Source organism: Anser cygnoides, chromosome Z (assembly GCF_040182565.1).
Source record: "Anser cygnoides isolate HZ-2024a breed goose chromosome Z, Taihu_goose_T2T_genome, whole genome shotgun sequence".
Taxonomy (NCBI): domain Eukaryota; kingdom Metazoa; phylum Chordata; class Aves; order Anseriformes; family Anatidae; genus Anser; species Anser cygnoides.
Window position 1 is genome coordinate 42,744,489 of NC_089912.1, and position 26,350 is coordinate 42,770,838.

At 38.5% G+C, this 26,350-nt stretch overlaps 1 protein-coding gene across 10 annotated transcripts in view; it reads right to left on the reverse strand.

Annotated features, from left to right (window-relative positions):
- Positions 1-26,350, reverse strand: part of NTRK2 (neurotrophic receptor tyrosine kinase 2) — a 202,410-nt gene that overhangs the window by 137,814 nt on the left and 38,246 nt on the right. For all 10 annotated transcript variants that reach the window (XM_048080554.2, XM_048080553.2, XM_066989061.1 and 7 more), the window contains exons 6-11: positions 22,637-22,773; positions 19,503-19,635; positions 17,639-17,938; positions 12,663-12,695; positions 7,964-8,064; positions 6,373-6,472 (exon numbers count right to left, since the gene is read on the reverse strand). In XM_048080554.2, coding sequence (XP_047936511.1) covers positions 6,373-6,472; positions 7,964-8,064; positions 12,663-12,695; positions 17,639-17,938; positions 19,503-19,635; positions 22,637-22,773 — 804 coding nt within the window. The remainder of the gene's footprint in view (positions 1-6,372; positions 6,473-7,963; positions 8,065-12,662; positions 12,696-17,638; positions 17,939-19,502; positions 19,636-22,636; positions 22,774-26,350) is intronic.

The window sequence follows — 26,350 nt, forward strand, 5'->3', positions numbered from 1 at the left end:
TTCTCCAGTTCATCTTACTTCTCTCTTACCATATACATGTGTAGTTCTTCATCGCACCACCCGTTCATATGCTTCTTTTTGGGAGAGGGAGAGAGGGGAATACAGCAAGCACTTGTTTAAACTTACTTTACATGTATATTTTATTAGTAAGAAATATGAGACCCCAGATAATTTTCCTGTGTTAACAAGATCCATAGCAGTCTGAACCATTAAAAGCTGCCAAAAAGTTAACAACTCATTTTCTGCCTCAGTCATTATAACTAAGTGTGAATTTTGTAACTAAAGGCAATCATAGTCAAATGCCCCATCTTATCATTAAAAATGTCCCACCTTCAGATTTGAGATGACTCCCTGAGTCCTTTTTTATATATTTGGTATGTCACTCACTGGCTTGTTCCTGCTTCACAACTGGAACTATGTTCCTCTTTTAAATCCTGCACTTTAGCATCAGACTCAGAAAAACTAGTAGCAGACAGAAATAGAAATCTGATATCTAGAGACCAAATTTTATATAAATAAACAATGGATAGCTAGAAATGCCTTATAGTATGTTCTGAAAGGGTGACACGGCCCCAGAGCAATGTTTTAAGAGACTACTCTTTTCCTTATTGGAACAAAGAGAATGAAGGCTTAAATGTTTTCAGATCTTCATAAAACCCTTTATACAGAATGACTTGCATGGATCAGTTCATAAGAACTCTCAGTCTTTGAAGTGCTTGCAGTACTTACAGCTGCTTGTAAGGTAATTTGCTTAACATAAGACACTCACAAACAATAACAAATTTATCTTCCAAATGTCCACGTGATACATAAATACTACTGCCCCCATTAAACAAGTGATGCACCTGATACAGACAGTTTGTGTCATTTGCCCATGACTATAGTGATTGGAATGCCAATGTCAAACAATTAAAATAACTTCTTGTGTCTGGTTCAGATGAGCAATATCACCATTGTCTTTACATGTCTACACACTAAAAATATTGCATATTTGAGCACATTCATTTTTTTCTACATCTTATCATACAACACTGACGCACATGAGTTAATAGCTCTTTTATATTCTACTCACTGACTAAATAATGAAATGTTGTAAAGACATTAAAGGATTGACACCCACCAAACTGGCATTAGGGTATGTACAACACAATACTTCTACAGGTACAAATGGAAAGCCAAAAAGTTCAGTATTCAGTGACTCGATGAAGGTCAAGCAGTAAGTGTGCCCCCATGCTACAAACTGATCCTACCTTTTGAGCAAAGCTCCTCTTAGTTGTCTGGCAAACAAGGTAAAAATGTCAAGGAAGCCCTCATAGGAACCTTATTACCTATTTGAATAGTAGATCAAGTCTGCCAAACTGCAGGCCATTGCTGAAGAAGCAAAGCTTTTATTTTGCATTTAGTTTAGAACTAAAAGGCATAAAGGGTTTTCTATTCTAATTGTATGTCATTCTTCTCTTTGTAAGCAACCCAATTGTTTAAGCAAGACATGCAGAAATGCATGAATTAAATAGAATATCTCTCCCTTTTCCCATACCGGTACTTCAAACCACTTGCTGGGACTGATCTGAACTCTCCAAAATCTGAGCTCTTCAACACTCCAGTCTGAATGAAGAGGGTTTGTTTCAAAATCTCATGCAATCACCTTATTTGCCATAACAACATGGAGCAAAATAAAAATGTATTAAAGCAGAGAACATACTGACCATTTGGTATATGCCTACAGACAAATAAGAGAGAAAAAATAAGACAAATTTATCCTGCTGGCAGTAAGTTGCATCCAAAAAAAAATATGCAGAAGCCTCAACAAATCATTATGTTCAAACTGAACAAGATACCACTCTACTCTAACTCGGACAGCATTATATTTAAAGTCATATGAATACAATTACTAGGGCACACAATAATTAAAGACTTTAAGGCATTGTGGACACATTCATGGACACAGAAACTGTTACCACAAGAGCAGAGTGACAATATTACTAAGCACAAAGGCAATATTACTAAGCACAAAGGCATTTCTTACCTAAATGATAATACTGTAAGACAATTGAAAAATATTCTACAATCGAAGATGAGTTCCAGTCTGCCTTCTCCTACACTGCCTTTAGCAACAAAGCTCATACTTAATAAGATTTTACAAACAAAAACAATATAGTGAATGACACACAAAGAAAACAAATCCACCACTATGGAACGTGCTCATATTGGAATAACCAGTTTAGTTTAATTACAAAGTTTTCAAGGAGCTTCACGGTCTAGAACAAAAGTTACTGAAATCAATTGAAAGAAAAAGCTATCTAGAAGTAGGAGGAAATATCTGGGTTTGACTTTGGCAGGCAAGATCCATGGGTTTGTTCCTAACTTTTAATCAGCTTGGTTAAAAAGTACTGCATCCTGACTGATAGTCCTAGTTGTAAACTTCCACACAAAAGTCATAACAAGCAGCTATGAAGGGCCTGAGGGTACAGTAGTATTTTGGGGTCATTTGTCCCAAAAGGAATACTTTTTTTTTTTTTTTTTTAATCAACCCACTTGATGTCTGGTCAGAGAAAGACAGATTTCTGTATTGCGAGCTGCACACTCTCAAAAGACTGCAAAAGGGGCAAATCATCGACAGCCAGCAGCTCCATTTAGGGCATGGTAGGCAGTTCAGAGAGAGTTTAAGGAAAGGCAAGCACCATTCAAAGGGTGATCCTTAAACTCACAGATGGGAGAAGACAGCTGGCACTGGCCAAGCATGATGGGAACTTCAGACTTAGTTTGTTATATTACTTTGCATTGCACTACCACACAAAGCTCAAAGCATTGACAGAAGCTTCATACAAACATTCAAAAAAGCCTCACTAGCCCCAGTGGGATTAAGTACACATTTGTTTCCCTCTTCTTCTGTCAGATTCTATTTGTTAGTTTGTTATGGGGCTGCTTTGGGGAGGAGTGAGTTCTCCCTCCTTTCTGGTTTTGGTAAAACCTACAGAAACTCTACAGTTTCTAAAAACAGCTGTGATAACATTCTGGTCTGCAACCACCCACTTGCAGTGCTCCTAGCATGTTAGTTGCACTATAAATGTTGTCCTTTTGCTGGAATATGAACACCTTGTGCTAAAATTTTATGCAGTTCAAATTGACAGAAATATATTCACCCTTTTAACTGAATTATGCTGTTTCAAACTTTATCCACTGATCTACCTTACATGAGTTTGCTCTGTATTTCCATCCATGCACAGTGGCATGTTGCTGTATTAACATTTGCAAAATATAAAGTTGTTTATTTTGCAATTAGCTGTTATTTACATTCACATTTTTTTCAACAGTGGAAATAGAATAAAACAAGACTAGAATTATTCTTCTGGAAATACTCTAAGGGAAATCAAAAACTTTCTCCTGCCCTCTCCTCTCCTGTTCCCCTGTTAGTTTGCAGTTTCATAAACTGGTTAGATGGAGTCAGACATATACACAAAATGATAAGAGATGTCTTGGCAGCCTTAAGTGAACTCCCACCATAAGCACTTTCATATCCTCCAGCAGGCAAGCAAGCCAAGGTGTTTCATAAGAGCAACCCACAAATCTTAATGAATACACTTAAGAAATTAACTGAAGAATTCACCATTTATGTTTCTGCATCTTGCAAGAGTCTAAAAACCTCACCTCCAGATTGAAGAAACCAAGAGGATTTTTTCACACAAAGCCGTTAACAACAGACCCCATATAAAAAGTGATTAAAATACACACAAGCAGAGCAAAAGAGAGAAATAGGTTTCACCAGTTACTTCAATGAATTTTGCAATACTGTCTGGAAGTCTAGCACAACATGAGAGCTTACCCACAGAACAGTATCTTTATTCATACTAACCCTATTTTAAGTCTGTTTGTGCACAGCTCACAGACCAGCTCTATACTGATACTGTTCCTGAAATTAATCATCAGAACATGCTACTTCACTGAGCTCTAAAAGACAAGTGAAAAGGAGCAAGGCAAGCATTAAAAGAATTGCCTCATATGGTGCTACCCGACGCCAGCTAGAATCCAGAACACCACAAACAAAATATTTTAGTTTTATTACTGGTGGTGAATAGGTGAGCTGACTTCCTTGTCATCTTTATCTGCAAAAGCACTCTACTACTACAGCTTAGGAATGAACATATCCCAGACTGTCACCTTACCCTAGATATACAAAATGAAGAGAAGCCAAAGAGAGAGTAAGTTATTTCCACACAGCTCTTCAACTTCTTTTGGTAAGAAACTGATCGGTACAGCCAATGTACTGGAAGCCTCCAGAGGACCTGTCACATAAACTGGATTCTTTTCTGCACATGTATAGTCATGGGGAGAAGGCAAGGGGGGCACGTGAGCTCTGTGGCAGTCTCTGTGTCTGCTCAGCATGCATAGAGCTTCCAGGTACAGCCAGTGCTTACGCAGCATAGCTCAAACAACAATCACCTGCTCGACATCTCTTTCTGGGGGGACTAGACACTGTTAGTCCCAAACTCCAAACATTTTCAAGCTCTGTAAGCAACAGAATTATTCAGCCAGGACACAGTCCAAGTAGGGGATAGATAATGCCCATGCAAAAGATGGGATAAACTACCATTAAAAAATATGAGGCATAAAACAAAGTCTTCAAGACAATGCAGTTGCCTGCCATGAACCCAAAAGGGATGAAAATTTCATCCATTACATAAAGATATTTCCTACTGGACATACAGCACTGATGCCTATTTGCACACTTCTTTTTCTGATTTTCAGTGGAATGTTTTTTCCCTCGTCATGTACATGGTTACATGAGAAACACCACTGAGTGCCAGTTTAAGTTCTCCATTTACTGAGTGATCGGGGCTTTTTTTGTTGTTGTTGGTTTGTTTTCTTTTTTTCTAAAGTAGTTTCTGAAGAAGGGTGGGGAGATATTTAATGAGAGGGTGTCTGAGGTGGCCATATTGTTTTTTCACAAGGCAACAGAAAAATGAAGCACTGCCTTTTCTACATCTCTGCCTGAAGGCAACTCAGGAATTTCCTTCTTATGAATGCAAAATATTCATTCACATTTTGGGGAAGATTTGACAAGATTTTTTAATCATGTTTTATAGATATTTTCCAAAGCAATCTGGATTTTTATTCTCTCCCACTTCCCTACTAAGAGTGTTTATTAAATTTCAATTATAAAATAATGTCTATATGCTAAGTTGAGGCTAATTTTGCTGTCACTTAATTCAAAGGCATATGACAATATATATTTATGCTGCAGACTTTTCAAAGCAGGTAATATTTTATTATTAGTCTAGGTCTTACATATTGATATGGCGTTCTAATCTCAAGTTTTAAATATTGCTTTAGTATCGATTCAATAATTCAATTCTAATGATGATAAATCGAGAGAGTGTTTCTGGGACTTTGGACTATGGATAGATCCATACGTGAATGCTCACATGTAAATGCAAACTTTGAAGAAGTTTGAGGTTCACATCAGGCACAACTGAAGGTCATTCCTTTCTAACGAAATATTTATTTGTAGCTCACCACTACCAGACATACCATGCCTGTGATTTGTTTTTGAAGGACTGTATGTGAACTGTGATCTCGTATCACTGCTATTGATAACCATCACTAGTCATATTTAGAGAATAAATAAACTCTGTACTGGTTGCTGCCCTTTCAGAATTTTATGTAGTCATTATCCCAAAAGCATACCCTTAATAAAATATGAGCTAGATAGACAATTTTGCAACTAAAAACCTACTGAAGTCAAACTTACTGATTATGCAGTATGATAACCCCTTCCCAAAAGGGACACACACACTTGCCACTCTCTCCTGCTGCCACTTACCAAGATATGCACAGAAGCTCAAGAAAATGCATCCGTCAGAAAGTGCCAGTAAGACAGGAGGCACTGCAATTGCACCTTCCATTCTTGCTATTGTTTTCCTTGCATCTATCACCCTAAAGCAACATTTGAAGTATGGTCTGAAGTACCTCTGATGTACAGCATAGATTCTCATCAAATATTTGTAATCTAATTCATTTCAAAATAAATTTTAAGTTCCTATCTTCTTTCTCCCTACACTGAACAACACACTACACTCAGATAGTATTTTAGTCCAGGAAGTTTCCCACTGGGCTGTGCAAGCAGGAGGGAAAGAAATGGGATTTGTCATAAGAGAGAAAAAAAAGAGGCCCAGAAGGACTTGATCCAAAATTCTGTATTACCACCCACATTTGTCTCTGCCCTTACTTACCTGATGAATAAATGAAACACTAACTGTGATGGCTCTTTATCTGGTTATCTCAAATGCTCTTGGTGCAGAAGCCTAATGTATAAGTTTGTTCAACCCGCAACAATTATGACATATTTAAGACATAAAAAGCAACCCTGCTTACCTTTCATTCCAAACTTAGAGTGTCTTCCAAACTTCAGAATAATAAGCATTATTACTAAGCCAGTGCACACCAGTGCTGCAATTCCCACCACAACATACACCTAAAAAAGAGTACACGAATAGATGTGTTTGTATTGTTCTCATGATCTATCTTCCAAAATATTTAACGTACATTCAGATTAAAACAGTTAGGTAAAGAAATTCATTTCAACCAGGAAACATTTGCACCCAGTTCAAAGAGTAGAGAAAACAGCCACTTCTTGAAGTTTCTTCCTTCCTTCTATCTTACAGAGGACAGAGATGCAGACACCTCTGAGAATCACTTTTTCAACATCCTACTTGTTCAAGGCAGGGAGGGAATGTACATCTCTTCCTTCCCTTCCAACAGAGTGGCATGTTACAGGAAAGCATGTAAGGAAAGCATATAAGAAAAAACTTTTTTACTGTGTGGGTGATCAAACACAGGCACAGGTTGCCCAGAGTGGCTGTGGAGCCTCCATCCCTGGAGATACTAAAAACCAGACTGGACACAGTCCTGTGAAACCTGCCCTGATTTAGCTGACCCCAGTTTGAGTCAGGAGGGGAAGAGGGGCAGCAAATTTCCAGAGGTCCCTTTCATCCTCAGCCATTCAGTTATTCTGTTATCAGAGAAGAGTGGCTGGTGGGATCCTCGAGATGGGGGACTAGAGGCTTGTCAGTGTTATGGCATTTAACAGACAGGAACAGAAAAAAACAGAAGCTTCAGGAGCCCATCCACTGCTCTCTCAGGACTTCTCACCCCCCAGCCATCAGCACTGGAAGGAGATGCTGGTCGGGTTTCCTCTGATTCCTGTGCCATAGGAGAATGTCTCCTGAATGCCTCCTTTCCCCCTCCTCCCTAGCTCTCAGCCCGTGCACTGGTTCATAACGCACACACTCTGCATGCATTGCCTGCTGCTGTGCCAGGGAACTGAAGCTGTGGGGGCAGTAATATTAACCAGACTAGCCACCCAATGCCAGTTTCCAGCAATTCAGCTCAGGACAGTGTGAGAGGCAAGGCAGCAAAGAAGGAGACCCACCAATTTAGCTACCTATGCTAAAGTTCTCCTGCACATGATCAAAGCACTAGACAAAAACATGTTTTAGAAGCATAGGTAAAGAGTCTGAAAGTTTGTTACAGCACATCCTCTCTGTTAGGAGCAGCTGACTTCAAGACTGGAATTCAAACAGCAATCTTTAAATTACCTTGGATGCCTTTGTTTTGTAAATATAGAGTTGCTCTCCTTGCCTAAAATTAGAAGCAGAGTCTTGGCCTGAAAAATTACAGCTAGTTGTTCAGAAAAACACAAAACCAATTAAATAGTAATTTTACTTGGTCAGAGAAGTGATTCTCTCTTTCAAAAAACTGGGCAATGGAAGGGTAGGAGTGGGGTGCACTGCTCTAATTTTTCTTTTTTTTTTTCTTTTTTTTTTTCTTCTGTTTTGATCACAACATGGTAATAGCTCTGGTGTTCTAGTAGCTTAGGGTCCCATTACAATCTCTGCAGTTTCATTAGTTGCATAGTCAGAAAGTCTGCCAAGATTACAGATCAGGAAACAATGTATATACTTACAGTGATGCTATCTTCATTCTCTTTGTTGGAAACATCCGTAGAAGTGATTTGATTACTGTTATTTGTGGTGTCTCCAAGATCATTAGGTGTGGTTTCATACTCTTAGGAAATGAAAAAAAAAAAAAAAAAAGGTTGCTTTTATAATTTCGTAACCTCAGAAGGGAAATGCTTGTCTTTATTATTTCAGCTCTGTAGCACAGCAAGGTCAGCAACACCTCTTGGGACTCTTTGAAAACTGCACATACTTGCTATTGTACCTGGTACACTTGGTGGGAGATCTCTGTGACAGGTAATTTTAAACAAATGTGTTGTGACTGAGAGACTTGACAACAGAAGCTGCTTCTCTCTGCGGCTTAACAGAGAAGCAATCTACACCATAATCTCTCTCTCTATTGGGAAACCTAGAGTTAAAAAGAACTCCATCCATAAAGCTATTTTTATGTGTTTCTGACTTCTCATTAAAAATGAAAGATGGTCCTCTATACTGAACTTCTCTAGCCTTGTATTCAGCCAAATATAGGACTGTCTTAGAAAACTAGCTTGGGGACTTTTGTTTAGCTGAGGTGAATTTAGCATATGGCTTTTGAGCTGGCTTATTACTCTAAAACGTGAAGTAGCTGTTTTTCTTAGTTTAAAAAATATTTTAAAAATACCGTTGTGTGCATAGAGGTTAAAGTTTAGCATGATAAAGTCATAAAGGTAAAACTTTAGAAAGTTACATGCCTAAGATAGTATGAAGAAATTTGATTTATCAAAATAATGATAACTGACCGGTCTACAGGGTGAATTTGGAACTACTCCATCAAAAGAATGAACAGGCTTTAATTATTTATAATTATTTAAAAATGAAACATATTTACAGTCCATGATTTTTTGTTGAATTTATTCAAATGAGATAAAAAAAATTGAAGTGTGCATATGAACTTAGAGATACATATATTAAAATAAAAAACTGAATGTATTTTATGATTACATCTGAAAATATACATAATGTTTCAATTTTATGACTGTAATGTGTGCAGATCAAAGAAACAAATAAGGGCAATAACTGCATCTATTACTCATGCACCTCTAGCATTTTAATTTAAATTAGCAATTAATCCTGTATTTCTTTGCACATTTTGATTAAAAACAATGCTATAAGCCTACTGATGAAACTGAAGCCATAAATATGAAAAAGCAAAATGCAGAGGCATAGTTCTCACTAACCACAGAGGCACTAACCCTTGCTACTTAGAAAGGCGAGGAAGGGAGGGCTGCACCTTGGTAGAATTTGCCTTCTCTAGCTCCCAAGGCCATTTTGGAGAGCTCAGCTGGCAACGCTAGCAACAAGCTGCACCAGGTTTTTGATCTTCATGCATGCACAAACACATTTTCTTTTGCAAAGCACTCAGCAGGCTGGAGATTTTTGGTATATGAACCCACACAGCTACCTCTGCCACCAGTGCTACAGTCAGTACAGTCAGGTTGTCTAATCAGCTCATGTAGTCTATTCTGGCTCTATACCACACATGCTGAAGGACAGGATTTTTTTCAAGCCAAAATACATACAGAGCTTTCATGGGAAACAAAATTTAATTTCCTGGTCTTTTACCATTTGAACTCTCCAACTCAGCTTTGTATCTCTACGCCTATAGCTTCCTATGCAGCAAGGTCAAAATAGTAATGAAAAGCAAACAGCATCCCTTACTACAGGCAGCATAAACGTTACCCAAATGACTCACCTGCACAAGCAGCCTGGACACTGAGGCAGAGTGCTGTGCAGACCAGCCGCTACTCTGACTACAGGTTTTGCCACAGCAAAAGAGGAAACTTTTTCATTTGTAGGCAGCACATGAGCTCTTCACCAGTGCAGAATTCAGCTTTTAACAAGTATCTCAGCCTACAAGAATGGGTTTCCTTTACAACTACCTTCACTAAGTACTCACTAAGAGTTTTGACCAACCCTATTTGCAATAGCTTTATAACAAGACCAATAAACAAAACATATTGAGAACCTTCATTGCTCTCTGTAGTACAAAGTTTCTAGAGGGATTTTTTTTGCTCTTAAATTTACCTGTAAATAGTGGAGGGCAAAAGCAGTTGCTCTTTGCAATTCTGTTTACGTCCACATCTGTACTAAGCTACTGGGAAGCATACCCTGAAGGACTAATGAGAACTATGCAGAATATTTCATGTCTAGCTTTTGAGTCCTCCGAATGCAGTTTTATATTAAAATGGGCAAGAGAAAAAGTAGGTCACTTCGGTACACTGGTGTTGCATTGCCATTTCCCACCGTGTAACTGTGAAACATTTACATTTGAATGAGTGCCAGATTTTCAAAGCCTCTTGAAATGGGTGAGCCAGGCAAGGAAAACATGCACAACAGCCATCCAGCCAAAACCAGGCAATTCTGAATTAAAAAAATTCTTGTTCACTTTATTATGCAATCATGCTATAGACACATAGCATTCTGATACAGACAGGGTCACGCCTCTTGACTCACACTATGTGGGACTCGTATTGCTTCAGGGCCAGATTCCCTGGTGCCTAGCACCTTATGCAGTTACCTATAACTGTGCCAACTGAGGTAAAGCACATCTCTAGCTGGATAGTATCCTGTAGCTGCTTTAAAAACAAGGTGCAAAGCAGCTGGGATACAGATGAGAACACCGCAATAAACACTGGGGCGTCATTGTGCACAGTCCTCCTGGGGGCTCAGTGCTACGGGGCACGTTGTCTCTGCCATGTTCATGACCACATTAGAAGAAGCAGGGTGGCATGGAAACATGAACTAGCAGCCAAGGAATCTGGCTCTGTATTTGGTTTCCTGCACAACCCTGGGCAGGTTGCTCTGTCTCCACCAGTACCTCCTGCACAGGACCACTCCAGCCTCTCCTCCTTGCCTTTTCCAGCCACGAGGGACCAGTGACGGCTCCACGCCACCAGCAGGTAAGTCTCTATGTGCAGGGAACCCCCCAATGAACCTAACATCATGCAGGCTTCTGCTGCCTCCCCAGTTCTTCTGTTTCCCACAGTATTTTTAAAACACTTAATGGGAAGCCTTTGGAAACCACCTCACAGGGAGTGCAAGACACAGAAGGGTCAAGTCCCAAGGGACAGCTGGGGAGCGAGTGGGCTTTAAACCTCCCTTCCAACATCATCTGAGTTGTGGATAAACATTAGCACAGAGATCAAGTGGTCTGAAAAGGAGTCGTGGAAAAGGCTTGGTCTCCAGGGGGAGCTAATCCCAGCGGGTTCCCCTGTCAGCTATGCAGGCTGTGGTTCTCCACAGAAGTGAAAGAGCTTCTCGGCTTTCCAGCCTGCCTCATATATTCATCTCACCAACTGGACTTGTGAATTTGGAATAATTTAGGGAAACACTCTGGAAAGTGTTTCTCAAAGCAAGCACTGAGTCACTGAAGCAAAGATCAAAGACAGCAATTTCAAAAAGCAGGAAGAAAAGCCAGAAATAACAAGGAATACTGCTTTCATCAGGATGAGATCTTGCTGGTTGTGATTCACTTGCACAACTTTGGGCACACATTTTGACAGAATCAACCAAAGTCACTTGAAGCACAGTGCTCACATGGTTAAAGCCATACACATGCACCAGGACCTTGGCAAACAGCTCAGAATCAAAAGCTTCATGTACTTATGTATATATGCTTATATAAATACAACAGAATTAAGAAATTGTGCAAACCACCATCACCTTCTGCAACTCCTATCCCCCTCAAAAATAATAATTTGGAAAGAGAGGGAGGGGAAGCTGTGCTTTAGTATTTCTAAGCACTTAAACCAAAATGGTGCTTCAGTTGCACATTTGCTAAAGTTTAATGACATGGAATGGAATCAAAGCAATAACATTTAAATCAGCTTAAAGAAAACTTGACTTATGGGCCATTTCATCCTAATGAAAGTATTCCAAACTGGATCAAGCTTCCACTGGAAGCTAAAGGGTGTTGGGGTATGTTGGTTAGAATGGACTTTTCATGCTCACCAGAAGTGTACCAGAAGTACTACATAAAACTAGTTGGTTGTTTTGCTGTTCACAGATTCTATTCTAATGCATGCTGGCTTCCACTAGGTACAGCCTAAAACATTTTGCCTAACTAAAAACTAATGTGAACACCATGTCATCAAATCTTCTGGCACTCACTCAGATATCACTGAGCTGATGCTTTGCTTATGTAAGAGAGATTAAAGGAAGGTACAAATGAGAGGACAGAGAAGAATAAATTGCCTACAGGAAAACTTACTTGTGCCAACCTCATTTCTAAGTGGGATTTAGGGGTACATTTTTGGTGACTAAACAAGTATGAAAACATTCCTGAAAAAATAAATTAAGTTATATAAGGAGAAATCATGAACTTCCTTTCCTCCAAGAAATGCCTCTGAAAGGTTCACAAAATCTCATGCCTGTGAGCTACATCAGACTACTGTTATCCCACAGAACCAATTGCAACCATTCGTAGCAGCGGATTTATGCCTCTCCTAATGTGAATCAAAAGCAGCAGGGTAAGTAAAGCATCACATTGCCCTTACCGATCTTAAATAATATAAGGCAGGAGAAGAACCGACAACACAAAGTACCTTTAGAATTGTATTGTAACATGTGCCATTTCAGTTTAACTGAGCCTGACATTCAATCTTTTAGTGGTTTGAGTTCCTTCATTTCTATCATTAAAAGAAAAGAAAAAGAAAATCAAATATATACCATAAACGTCTGGATCCACAATTGGGCCACTACCTGTACATGGAGAAGAGAAAAAAAATAAATAAATAAAAGAAAAAAAAGAAGAAAAAAAAAAGAAAAAGAAAAAGCCTTTGTAAATAGATTGTAAATGCTGAAAGAATAAGACTTTCTTTAGGATTTTTTTAAGGGTTGACATGTTATTTGCAATAGCATTTATCAGTACCTACACAAACACAAAACAACATCAATATATTACACTACCTGTTAATCAGATTACATTTCCAATTATTTTACAGGTATCCCAAGTTAGAACTTGGTTTCATGTACTCTCTGCTGTTAATGTGTATCTGAAAAAAGTGCAACAATAACTATTCTTGTTGAGAATCAATGATAAGATTCATCCTGACCTTAAGCAGACTTCAGTGGGAGTTATCATCACTGACTTTTACCTGGACAAAAAATTTTGCAATTTAAGCACTACGAGAGCAAAGTGGTTTACAGCTAGAACACTGTGAGCTGTCAAGTTAAGGGCTAGAGGTAGCAATGACCTACACAGCCCGATCTCATTCACTCTGTGAAAGGATGCTTCCCAAAAAGCAGATGCACAGCTGAAACACAGAGTTCTTTGTACCAAAAGAGTCTCCCATAAAGCAGCCTTTACAGAGGCAAATGGACACATCTAGTCTACACTTTTCTAAATTTTACTAGTTCCACTTTGCAGCTCTTTCTATTTATCACACATATGTAAGGCTGAGCACATATGTGAGTATAATGCACGGAACGCCCACTGAAATTAGCATGATATTAGACTATACACATCCTGAAAGATACTTGTGTTATATTTCAACATACCCATTCATCTTGGTTTATAATGTATTTATAGCATAGTATAGCTTATCTAGTAGACTCCTAACCATCTTTTCCTTATATTTACTCTTTTTTTTTAAATAAAATTAGCAGATAGTTAAAACCTTTAAAGATGAATTAAACTTCAAAAAGCATAACTCTAGTACTGTGTAGTAATTCCACACCAGTGGCATTACATTGGAATAAAGCCACTGACAAGTATGACCAGAACACAGTTGTTTCTGCTTATGTCAACAGCGTGAGAATCTGTGCTGAAAATACAAAACAAAGAGTTGCAAACTATCTGCAGAATGGCAGCAGATAATTAGGTTTGCTTTTAAATGCATTTGAAGATATTCTGGTATCCAGAGATATAGGCTAATAGACCCCATGGGAATTGTCAATCTGCAGAAATAAGTAACAAGTGAAAACAGCCTGTACTACTACTGTCTGTCCTCAAGCAACTTCTGACCAGGGTTTTCAGTTCACAAACTTTCATGGATTCAGTTTTTCCACTATAAAACATCCATTTGATGAAAGATGGTATTTCAAATTTACCTTCTGTAATCTGAAGGAAAAATAACGTCAACAAAACTCCCAGGCCTCTATTTCCTGCTAACATGGCAATATTTTTGTTACTGTTTACTGGAATGGGCTAAAGTCATCAAACTAGTTTAACCCTTAATTCCTGTCAGGGGCATTTAAACTAGGAAGTCATTGACTCCATTCAAATACCTTTTGCATAACTAAATACTTCACTTCAAATGAAGTGGCAAAAATCACGTTTTTGAAATTTGGACCAAACCCAAATTTCTATTTAGAATTGCCTTCATAAAAGCGTATCTGCTCAATCATCAAAACATCACTTGAAGCTATTTTAACATTAAACTTCACCACAGTAATTTTACATGTTTACATGCAATTATTTTTTCAGGCAAACAAAGAGCAGCGTAGTTGTTTTGGTCCCTGTTAGAACAGGTTGCTGTGTAAATAAACTATTAAGAATCTTATCCCATTCACTCATCTTTATAAAGTACATCAACTTGATTTGCTTACTTCTTTCTTTATAAAGTTGACATTTCCAAAATAAAGCAGCAGCAGCAAAAGACTCAATCCAAAAACATACTTTTCCAAAACAGACCCATGTTGTTATGCCACATTAGCAAGATACTACTTTTAAGGCATATTTAACATTTTCTTTTACTTTTGCAATATACTATGTGACTTGAATTCCTTCAGCTGAATTTTAGAGTACAGCGCTGGTAGATGACAGAGCTTGCTTAGTTATTATTGGTAAAAATCTCTCCAGCACTCATTAGTTGTTTTGGATCAACTTTGGGAACAGCTCCCAGAATGTAACTTGGATGTTTCTTGCCTAGTGTTTGTTGTAGTGTAATCTCAAATAAGCATATAATCGTCAGCCGGAACAGCTTCACTGGAATTCAAGAATTTTAGCAGACTAAAACTGGTTTAAAATCTACCTCGCAGAATCTGAACTTTCTTCTTCTAGACTTTAGCATCTAAAAGAGACTTTTATTTTATGATACTAACAATAATATCATTAACTCAATCCAAATCCCACTATGGTATATGTTTTCCTCTCATTTATGTCTGCAAAAAATGATCTGCAAGAAGCATGCTGGAAGTTGAGAACATCTTAGCACAAATTCTGTCTTTGTCATCATGTTTGATGCAACTTTGAAAGTAAAGTATTACTCTGTTGACGACAGAACACGTTTCAGACTTAGCTGTATTTTAGACAGATGTATAACTTATAGGTGAGGGTTTATATATATATGTGGTTTTTTTTTGGTTTTGTTTTGTTTTGTTTTTTACATTCAGTTCATTTGCTCATAAGTGATGCAATAACCAGAGAATCAGTTCAAAGCCTAGTGAGGATACCCCACCCCATGAAACATCAGGACAGGCATTTAATTCAGTTATGAAGGCATGGAAATGAACATAATACCAGGGTGTGGACCTTAATCTTTATGCTTCATTGTACAACATGTGGGCCAAAAGAAGAAACTACACAGTAACGACAGCACTGAAGAAGCCTTTCGAGTGTTTAGAAGAATCCTAACCGTGTTTTAAATTATAATACTAAATAATAATAATAATAACAATAATAATAATAATAATAATAATGGAGGATTCTGTTTTTTTAACATTTGCTTTTATGTCACCTTCAGTGGAAGAGAGAAAAATGTTGTGAAATATTCTAAAGCTCAGTGCCATGACTCTTATAGGAAAAAGCTCCACTAATAAGAACAACACTGAGAAGGCTAACTAGATAAGCAATTTCCCCTGTTGTTAATTTTTAAGACTAGTTTGGTGCCATCCTCTATGCATGAACTGATTTCTGATGCAGTTACATCCTGCCTGTATGTAGTTCTCTTTCCTCTATACTGTTTTTGTGAAGCTTAATCCACCGCAGAACTTGGGAAATGTTTAAAGAACACAGCACAGATTATCTGCAAACTTAAATTCCTTATGAATATAAAAATGATGGAGCAAATAATAACTTTGTCTGCCTAATTGGGAGGATGCCTTCTGTTCTATTTAGTGATTTAAAAGGCCACAACTGGAAAATTTTCAGTGTAAAGGCAAAAAGAATAAAAGAAAAACAGAACAGAAAGAGGATTTTGGATCAAAGACAACAAATGATAAATTCTTATAAATGTATTAGGGAAACTGTTACTCTGCTGAGAAAATGAAGCCAGGTTCATGTTAAATACCCAGAGTGTAGCAGAGCTTCCATTGCATAGAAAACATGGACGAGGTGAACTGTATTGCTGAGCTGCTATAACACAGTATCAGAGGATGCCAGTAGCTGAAATCATGGCATGTTCCTGTAATGAGTCTATTTAAGGAAGAACTGCAGAGAAGAAAGAGGAGAGGAACACTAAGGACAGCAGGAGTAAATACAGCCTGGCTGTAACAGCTCTTCACCTTCTCTTTCTAAGTGTGGGAAAGAGAAAGACCTGCCATCTTTCTCCCTATAGCAGACTGAGCTGTTAGGAGCAAATGTTAAATACAGACCATATTTTTACTGTCTCTAGCCTGCAATGCAGGAGAGAGAATTTAAATATTCACTTTTTTTTTTTTTTCTCTCAGATAACACTGGCAATGCACATTGCTGTTTCAGAAAAGACGGCTTTTTATATCCTGTGATTAAAAAACCAAATGTAGATATATGCTCATATTTTCAAATACAATTGTGCAATTATTTGCACCAAAACATGCCTGTATTTCCACTCTTGCTGTGCAAGGTACACTCAGAGGTTTTTCTACATGAAACAATACATTTGCACGTATACTTTCTTACCCTTACAGTCACTTCACACATGGTTTTGACGATGTGGTGAACTACCACACCACAGTGAACATCAATCACTGACAGGAGTCCCTGCAGTTCACTGAGTTAGTCTACCTTGAGTCTGCTCTCATACATTCAGAATGGCTGAGGCAGAGCCTCTAGAGCAGAAGATGCAGATATTTAACAGCAACCATCTTGAGCATGGATATTCCTAGGCATGTAGATCCCCAGCCTTAACTGAAATGAATGGTAATTGGACATCAAAATGCCTGAGAGGGCCTGAGACTTTGACCATCCTACCTCTGGACTACCTGTTTTCTCTCCAGCTCCCTCTGGTGTCCTAGACAAGGTATTATCGTCAACTCGCTGGACTGCATTACTGATTTTGCCACAAGGCACTAGGTGCTAATGTAGGCATCCCCGTGTCCTTGGATACACTACCTAGCTGCATTCACACATAGTGTAGAAAACCTGTGGAGTGATTGAACGGGCACTCGTTGCTTTCTAGATCAGAACTGAGGCTTGAGGAAACATTTCAGAAGCAGCCACCTTTCACTAGCCTTAGCTGACACTGAGAACAATTACCCAAAAGAAGGATTTAGAGAGCAGTAGCATGGCCTGCCTTGAGATGCAATAAACAAGAAGAAAATGTTAAAGGAAAGCATTATTTTAAAACTGATTTTGACAACACTCATTCAGAGGAAAAAAAAAAAAAATAAAAGCATATAAAACATTTCCTGAAAATCTGTTAAGCTGGCCAGGTGCACTGTCTCCACAATCCCATCAATTTGCAACTACTAATACTGGGAAAAAAAAAATAAATTATACTCACCATCTCCAGGCACTGACATGAAATGAGCATCAACCCGCTTTTCATCTTCTCCATACTCATTCTTTGCCAGTAAGGTATAAGCACCGTTATTCAGGTGTGTAGGGTTGTCCAGCTGAAGGCAGCCATGGTATTCACTTTGATTGATAACATGTATTTTAGTACAGATGTATTCAGACTCATTCAGTATAGCCCCTTCATAGAACCACTGCAATGTGGGCTTAGGGTTCCCTTTCACAGTGAATGGAATACACCAGTGGTGGTCCGGGGTTGGAGATTCAATAAATGTGATATTTGGTGCAACTATATTGGAAAAAAGAGTGAAGAACATCAGAATATCCTGAACAAGCCATTTTCCCCAGCCCTTCAAGTTATCAGGGAAGTATTTTTCATTCAAAGGTACAAAAGCATGTTATTTGTAGGAATTATACCTATTTGCAGGACACTCACACAGGACACTCACTGGCTCTGCCTTGGGTACTACATTCACAACTGAAATTAAGCCATTCTTCAGAAAGAAACAAAACAAACCAGTTTCAGACAAAAACTGAACACCACTTAAATCCCACACCCTGCAAGGTGTGGGAAGTTCAGTTACTGAATCACTGAGAAGGGAGAGAGAGTGATTTTAGCTTTACTTTTTACTTTTAGCTGAAAAAAATGGTGCAGAGGAGTGCTGAAAGAACAGAACAGTATTGAAAATATTTAAAAGTTGGCCCAAAGCAAGCAGTACTGGAAATATCCTCAGCCAGGAATCCAAACTTTCAGATGATTTTCTTCACAGAATCAAAGCCAGAACAGATGACTTCATTCCCTGGATTCTTCTGACAGGGAAGGACCATTTTCTACTATACATTTTCTCATTATTTGTTCAAAACTGCTAAATGCCTCAAGTTTACAGACTTGTTCTGTTTCCCTCAGGAGACTATTACAACACCTTGCCCATTATTTCACTATTGGGAAATTTTCCTTGATATTTATTCTTAACTGCATCCAATTTTGTCTAGTTACACTCCCTTTTATCACTCATAACAGTGCCAAGCTCAGAATCTCATTTACACTGTTCAAACATTTCTAGTTTATGTTCTTTCCCATAGCTATTACATATCCAATTTCAACCTACAAACCATTTGAGGTACATCTATAGTGTTTTTTCTAGTTTTCTCTGTCATGAGCACATGCTGAACAAAGTTTGCCATCTACAAAGCGTTCCATTCCCATCTTCAGTTGAACAGAGGACTGCAACTTGTGAAAACATGCTGTCTTGTTCACACAAAATGAATTCAGGCTGGAATCTTAGATCTAAGAAGCCAGTGTCTCCATATTACATGTCCCTTCCCCCTTCCTTGGCCCTGACAAATAAGTACATTATTCAAAGCTATGACAAATAAATTTATATCTGGCAGTACAAATGTCGCAAGTGTGTTATTTTTTGAACAAACCAGTTGTTTATTTAGATAATAAAACCTTTAATATTTGTAGTCTCTTTATAACTAACTCTATGACCCTTTTGATGCATTCACACTTCTTAATTCCTAAGATAGTGTGTACATATATGCACACCATCACAAACCTTCCCACACTGACAGTGCCACTGAGTACTTTGGCTCTCAGACTGTTGCTTACAGGTTGTTCTAACTGGAAGATGAAGCATTTAGAAAAGTATTTTTTTACAGAACTTGGAGCAGAAGATAAATTCAGCAATTGCTGATTGAGCTATTCCCGTTATTAACAGCAGTAGATAGTTCACGTGCTTAAAAGATGTTTCTGTTTCTGCAACCTGTGCACCCTCAAAATATTTGTAACCAAAATAGCTGTTACTAATGTGGTTTGGCCTCATGAGCTGCATGGAGGCCTGTGTACGTACAGAATACCGTGAGCTCAGCAGAGGCTTGGTCCTCTCCCACAATGTTCTCTGCCACACATGAAATCCACAGCCCACTGTCCATGGATGAGACGTTCTTTATTGTTAGCGAAGCAGGATTCTTACTTGTGTCACTCTACAAATGATCAGAAAAACATAAATGTGTCAACTAAAGCCTAAAGAAACAAGGGAGAGGCAGGGAATCATTGGCCACAGCTCAACAGCATTTTTCGTTTTCCCTTCCCTTTAGCTCCATCGGTCTGTAATTAATCAAAATGTTACTTTGGCACCTTACCCAACAGACACAAAAGACAGAACCATCGGTGGTCGAAGTTCCAAAAGTGTAGTCCTGCTGCAAACACTGCACTTGTCCATTTCTCTGTCCTGTTCCTTTCAGTTTCTGCCTTTTCTAAACACTTCCCCCTCTAGAAAAAAATGTCTTCTTACTCATCTACACCCTTGCTTATCCCTTTCTTCCATTTCATGACTTACTTATATGGTCCATCTCTAGTCCGCTTGAATTTTTCCTCCTCCCGTATATTCTGTTCAGTCCTTCTTTATTGCCCTTTGTCTCTTTGCTATTAATCATGATATCTCTTCCACTGCTCCCTTCTGAGCTGTACTGCATTGTGACAACTGTGTGTCTTCTCCCTCCTCCTTAGCCAAATTTCTCTTGAAAGCTTCTTCCTCTTGTAAACAATTTATGAGAAATTACATCCCTTCTAATACCTATAAGCTACTGTCCAAGAAATGTTTTATGTGTTCGAGCACTAAGGCTAATTAAGGTAAGAATTATGAATCTTAGAACTCTTGATTCTTGTGATTCTTAGAAAGCTCACGGCACATTTACAACCTTAAATGCCATATTAAATATGCAGCTATGCTACACTGCATAAAGTGAATAGGGCAGAATCATTAAAAAACAAAACAAAACAAAACAGAAAAAAAAAAAAACAGCTAGCAAAGCTAGTTGTTAAAGACACTGTTTTCTTAAACCAGGTCGTTCATGTGATCTCCAAATAACTACTATTTCCATACTTGAATTTTTCATAAAATGCAAGACTACATTCTTAAAATGAAAAAGAACCAAAACATATTTAGAAAACATACAATGATTAGTATCCTTTTTAAAAAAACTCCTTTTGAAATACTTTTCTTAAATACTTTTTAACTTATGCTTCAGTGTTGCACAGTAGAGAAAAAGATAATGCCCTGCAAGTATAAAACCACAGTGACTTTCAGCAGCAGTCAGTGGGGATATGTGGGGACACTCCTGCATACAGGACCAGAAGTTTGAACCTCGAGGTCCCATCTAAACCCCACTTGACTTAAATGCCCCATCGATATCAGTGTGACATTGATATCAGTGTGACACTGATATCAATCTGTGATATCAATCAGGCAGTGTGGAAAAGCCAAAAAGCCCACTGCATATTTCTCTATATGCAGCTCTCAGAGGTGAGAAGTGCTTAAAGCTGGATTCAGAGCAGAGGCCTTCAGTAGTGGATTAAGGGCTGAAACCTATAGCAAGAAAAATCTAACTGACATAAACAAATTTATATACCAGCATAAAAAATAATCATATGGTGAAATGTAGGACTAGAGTATAGTTTTAACTTCTGTTAACATTTCTCTTTGTAAAACGGGAAAGAGAGAAAAAGCAGGCAAAAGCAGCATAGGAGGTGAAGAAAAGGGAGTCAGCAACACAGATATGAAAGTGAGAGAAAGGAAACCAAAAAAACAACACTCATGGAGAAGGGAAGGATAGTTGTGAATGAGGCTTAAAAAGCACTCATTCTTCTGCTACCGAAAAGACTACCGTGCTCCACAGCTAAGGTTGTAGCCAGCCTATATTATGAGACCCACCGAAATCTCACACATGAAGTTATGCCAGGACAGAGTATTTCTGGAAAGCCTGAAGAAAACTGAACATGGCATTTGAAAGATAGGAGGGTTAAAAAATGAAGTGATCTCACTTTTTGAACAGCATCCCACATTTGTTTTGGCTCATAACTAAAAAAAGGAAAAGAAGAAGAAAAAGAAAAAGCACAACTTGGCATAAGTTCCCCAAACTGTTTTAATTTCTTGTTCTTTATGACTGGTGCCTTTGGGTAGTTTTCCTGATTAGAGAAAATTTTAAAAATAAAACTAGAGCTGTCTAGAATTCTTTCTTATGGAAGCTGAGAGACACGCTAATCAAATCCTATCTATACGGCCCAATATAATGACCTCAGGGCGGAAAGTACAAAGGTAAAGACACCCCAGAGGTCCTTGCATTCTCACACTGCAGGAATAGTTTTAGAAGTACACATCCCACACTTTGTACAGACCAGAAAGCTTTAGGTTGTCTGCACCCTCATGAATACAGGGTAGCCAATGCCATGAAATTGTAAATAACAGAAGGCGTTGCACCATGAAAATTATGGCAATTTAAGGGGTCAGCAGCTGCACCTGGTTAAACACTTCTTCTTATCAACAACTCCATCAGAATGAACTGTCTATCTCCATTGTGCATACAGTCCAAGGAAAGGGCATATAACACAAAGTTCTCAGAAAATAAAATTCTCACTCTCTTTGGCTTTGTTGAGGTAACACCTACATACTTCATTAAAAAAAAAATCTTTTTAATAAAACCTTCACCTTAACTTTCTTGACTCTCTGTAGTTACTTTGTTTTCTTGAAAGAAAGTGAAACAAAACACAAAACAATTAATACTGACAAACAAAATTGTCCAACCAACAGTTAATATGGACATGAAGGTTTTGGCTTGAAAATATAATAAATTAACAACTTAAAGCTTTTTTCATGCCTTGGGTAGGTAAGAGATATTCTTTCTGTATAGGTATATGTCATACTGAGAAAGGACTTTTGCTTCAGTATCTTTATTCACCATGTTAACCCCAAGAAATGACTGCACTCTCATTTACAAATCTGAAGTAACAAGTGTTTGCCATTTTCCAAAAGCACTGCAGTAGCTGCCCTGGATTGAAAGAAACTGGTAAATAAATTAAAGTCCAAAATCAATCTTCTATTTCATCTTTTTGATAAGAAGTTAACTAAAGCTGGACATGAACTTTGTTCCATCCATCAGCAGATATTTGTATAGGAATTATCACTTCTTTGAATATGAAACTTACCTCATGGTTTGAAACAAAATTAGTGAGCACCCAGGACACATTAGGGGGTGGCCCTCCAGTAGTATCACAGTACAATGTGATGCTCTTTCCTTCTACCACGGTGATGTTGTAATTGCTTAAGTTTGCTGAGGGTAAGTCTGTGATAGAAACAACAACAACAAAAAACACATGCTTTTGTACGTGTCAGAAATGGACACTGCTCAGTTCTAAGCAAACTGCATAAATACAAGCCAAAACAACACTAAATTAGATATTCACTGTGGTCAGTTACTGTTGAATTAGAGAGTACAAACACCATCTTCGGAAACTACAATCTTTAAGCTGCTACATAACATTTTTCTGCGCCACCTCTGCTTCACATCTTCAGAATAAACATTACTGCAAATGAAAACACATTAAGCTAATTATATAAGAAACTGTTGCAGGTGGGCAAACAGAATTTATCCTAACTTCAGCTTTTAACTTAAAAAAAAAAAAAAAAAACACTAAAACCTTCCCCTCATTCTTTAAACCTGGAAATTTAAGCTGTCTCTGTTACAGTTGCAAAGAAATCTTAATTTTCCAGAAAGTAACTGACACTGCGGTATTCTCACTGTTGTCCACAACACTAACGGGAAATTACCATTAGCCCCCAGCACCACACAAGAGATTACAGCCCTCCCTCTCACACAGAGACATGGCTCACAGAGAGCACAAAACCCAAAACTTCAAGTACAAAATGAGGGAAACAAAGCACTGAACATATCAAAACAGAGGAGAGAAAGGGCAGAAGAGCGGGTTGGCTATTGCACAGAGCTGCTTTCCAAGGCTTCCCAGCAGGCTTAGCTATTGCTCTCAGTAAAGCCAGGGTACCTGGTGAAATGGTACCACTCACCAGGAAAACAACCCAAATTTTGCAGAAGACAGGACTCCCCCTCCAACTCATAGAGTTATAAACCACTCTGCACCTCAGTCTTCAGCACCCAAAGCAATGTGAGCTTCCAGAAGAATAAATATACAAGTGCTTCCAAATGCACAAGGAATTATAGACTGACCCTCCTCAATAAAATGTAAGCAATACCAATAGACACCTAGTACACAGGGCCACACGCCACATTTCTTTACAAAGCAAATAATGATGCAGCATGCTAGAAATATCAATTCTTTCTTAAGTCATTCTGCAGCTTCAGGTGGAGCTGCTATGTACTGTAAAAAGCCTTGCCCTCTTTTATGATGAATTTATGCTGGAGGGTAGGAAGGCCCTGCAGAGGGACCTGGATAGGATGGGTCAATGGGCAGAAGCCAATTGGATGAGGTTCAACGTGGCTGAGTGCCGGGTCCTGCACTTTAGTCACAACAACCCTATGCAGCGCTACAGGCTTGGGGCAGAGTGGCTGGAAAGCTGTACAGAGGAAAAGGATCTGGGGGTGTTGGTCAATGCCTGCCTGAACGTGAGCCAGCAGTGTGCCCAGGTGGCCAAGAAGGCCAACAGCATCCTGGCTTGTATCAGGAATAGTGTAGCCAGCAGGACCAGGGAGGTGATCGTCCCCCTGTGCTCTGCTCTGGTGAGGCTGCACCTGGAGTACTCTGTTCAGTTTTGGGCCCCTCACTACAAGAAGGACATCAAGGCCCTGGAACATGTCCAGAGAAGGGCTACAAAGCTGGTGAAGAAGTTGAAACACAAGTCCTATGAGGAGCAGCTGAGGGTACTGGGGTTGTTTAGTCCAGAGAAGAGGAGGCTCAGGGGATGCCTTATTGCTCTCTGCAGCTAACTGAAAGGAAGCTGTGGAAGCTGGGGGTCAGTCTCTTCTCACAGGTAACTAGTGATAGGACTAGAGGGAATGGCCTCAAGTTGCTCCAGGGGAGGTTTAGGTTGGAAATTAGGAGACATTTCTTCTCAGAAAGAGTAGTCAGGTGTTAGAACGGGTTGCCCAGGGAGCTGGTGGAGTCACTGTCCCTGGGGGTGTTCAAGGAAAGGTTGGATGTGGTGCTTAGGGACATGGTTTGGTGGTAGGGTGATGGTTGGACCAGATGATCTTGGAGGTCTTTTCCAACCTTAATGATTCTATGATTCTATTTCTCATCAGCAGTTCTATGCAAGTTTTACTTGCAATTTATGATCTCAAATAACCTAGTTTATCTCCTATGCTGGATGTGTATGCATGATCCTGCAACTACTTTTCCTTTCCTGAAACAATGTTTTTTGTTTGTTTGTTTGTTTGTTTGTTTTTGTTTGACTGGCTGGTTGGCTTTCTTTTTTTGTTTGTTTGTTTGTTTTAATACATATATATACAAGTTACAAGTACAGAATTTGCATTATGGACTTGCAAGTATGAAACTTTACAGAGGGACTTCTTTACTTATGTAAAAAGCCCCTAACAAACAAGTAACCGCCTTGTTACTGTGAAGTACAACACTTTAATATGTTTGCCAGAAGTTCAATAGAAGCTATATGTGTTGGAAATCTCTATTTAAGTTTTATTAGTTCAATAAAAATGAAATGAGAGGAACTAATAGCAAAGAGAAGACTAATCATTTTCCAGGCAATGCTTTCTTGCCTGATAAGATTTGAAGATCAGCACAAGTACATGATAACTGTTTAGGCAATTCTAGTGCTTTAAGCAGAGCTGTAATATGATTCTCATTATAGGCATCATGGATTTATTCTATTATTTTCACTTTATAAATCATATGTGGAAGTTTATCGAGACAAAGCTGGACAGTTTGTACGCCTTGATGCAGTAATCTGTTACCGAAGGTAGCCATCTGCTCTCGCCTGCTGTGAATTCAAATCTCAGCAGTGTCTGTCAACTAGTTGGGCAGGAAATAAAACTAATCTTAGGGAACATTTGGATATTAATTACATTGGTTAAGGAACAAGGAGAGAAGTAATGAGATCATTTGCTTTATAAAGTTACCCTTTCACACCACCTCTGAAAAGCTTTCCAATTGCTTTTGCCAGACCTGGATATGCAAAGACTATCAGGCTCCCTTCTTCCTGGCACAAGTACTACAGACAAGGTCTACATGATAGATCAATGCTTCACTGTTCAAGCCTACATGGTTCCTAATAGCATATCATTTCACATGAAACCTGTCATTTAAGCAAAAATTAAGGTAACTTTGGTCTCTTAGATCCCAGCTTTAATAGCTGTTAAGTTCTGAGACAGCTTCGTCCTGCTGTGTGTTATTCACAGGATAGACAACAGAAGTTGAATTCCTCTGGTACTGGTTCTTGTTCCCACTTCCCAAAAGTCTGCACGTACCATGCTCATGTTATATCTCTGAGGAAGACAGCTATATCATGCTTGAATCCTGCTAGATTAAAAAATAAAAATGCTTTTTATTCTGTAGATTCTTATTGTTACACTAAAAACCAGTTACAGGGTCTTGCAGAAAACATTACAGCAAAAAAATAAGACTATAACAGCTATATTATATTAATTATATTGTATTGTATTATATTTTATAGTGTAATCACATAATTGTATGTGTTTTCTTTTATTCCTTTCCCAGTCATGAAAGGGTGGGGAAACACAAAAAAATTGCCTTTGGATACATTTTTGTTGGTTGCATATCTTGAGCTAGTGAACTTTTGTTCACCAATGTCATTCTGTCTTTTTTTTCAGGTGGCACTCAGACTACTCCACAGGCAAATACACATTAGTTGAGAGAGATGGCTCTGTTTAGAGAAAACAGACAGCAACATAAGACCTCAGATCTAGAAAAGGTGAT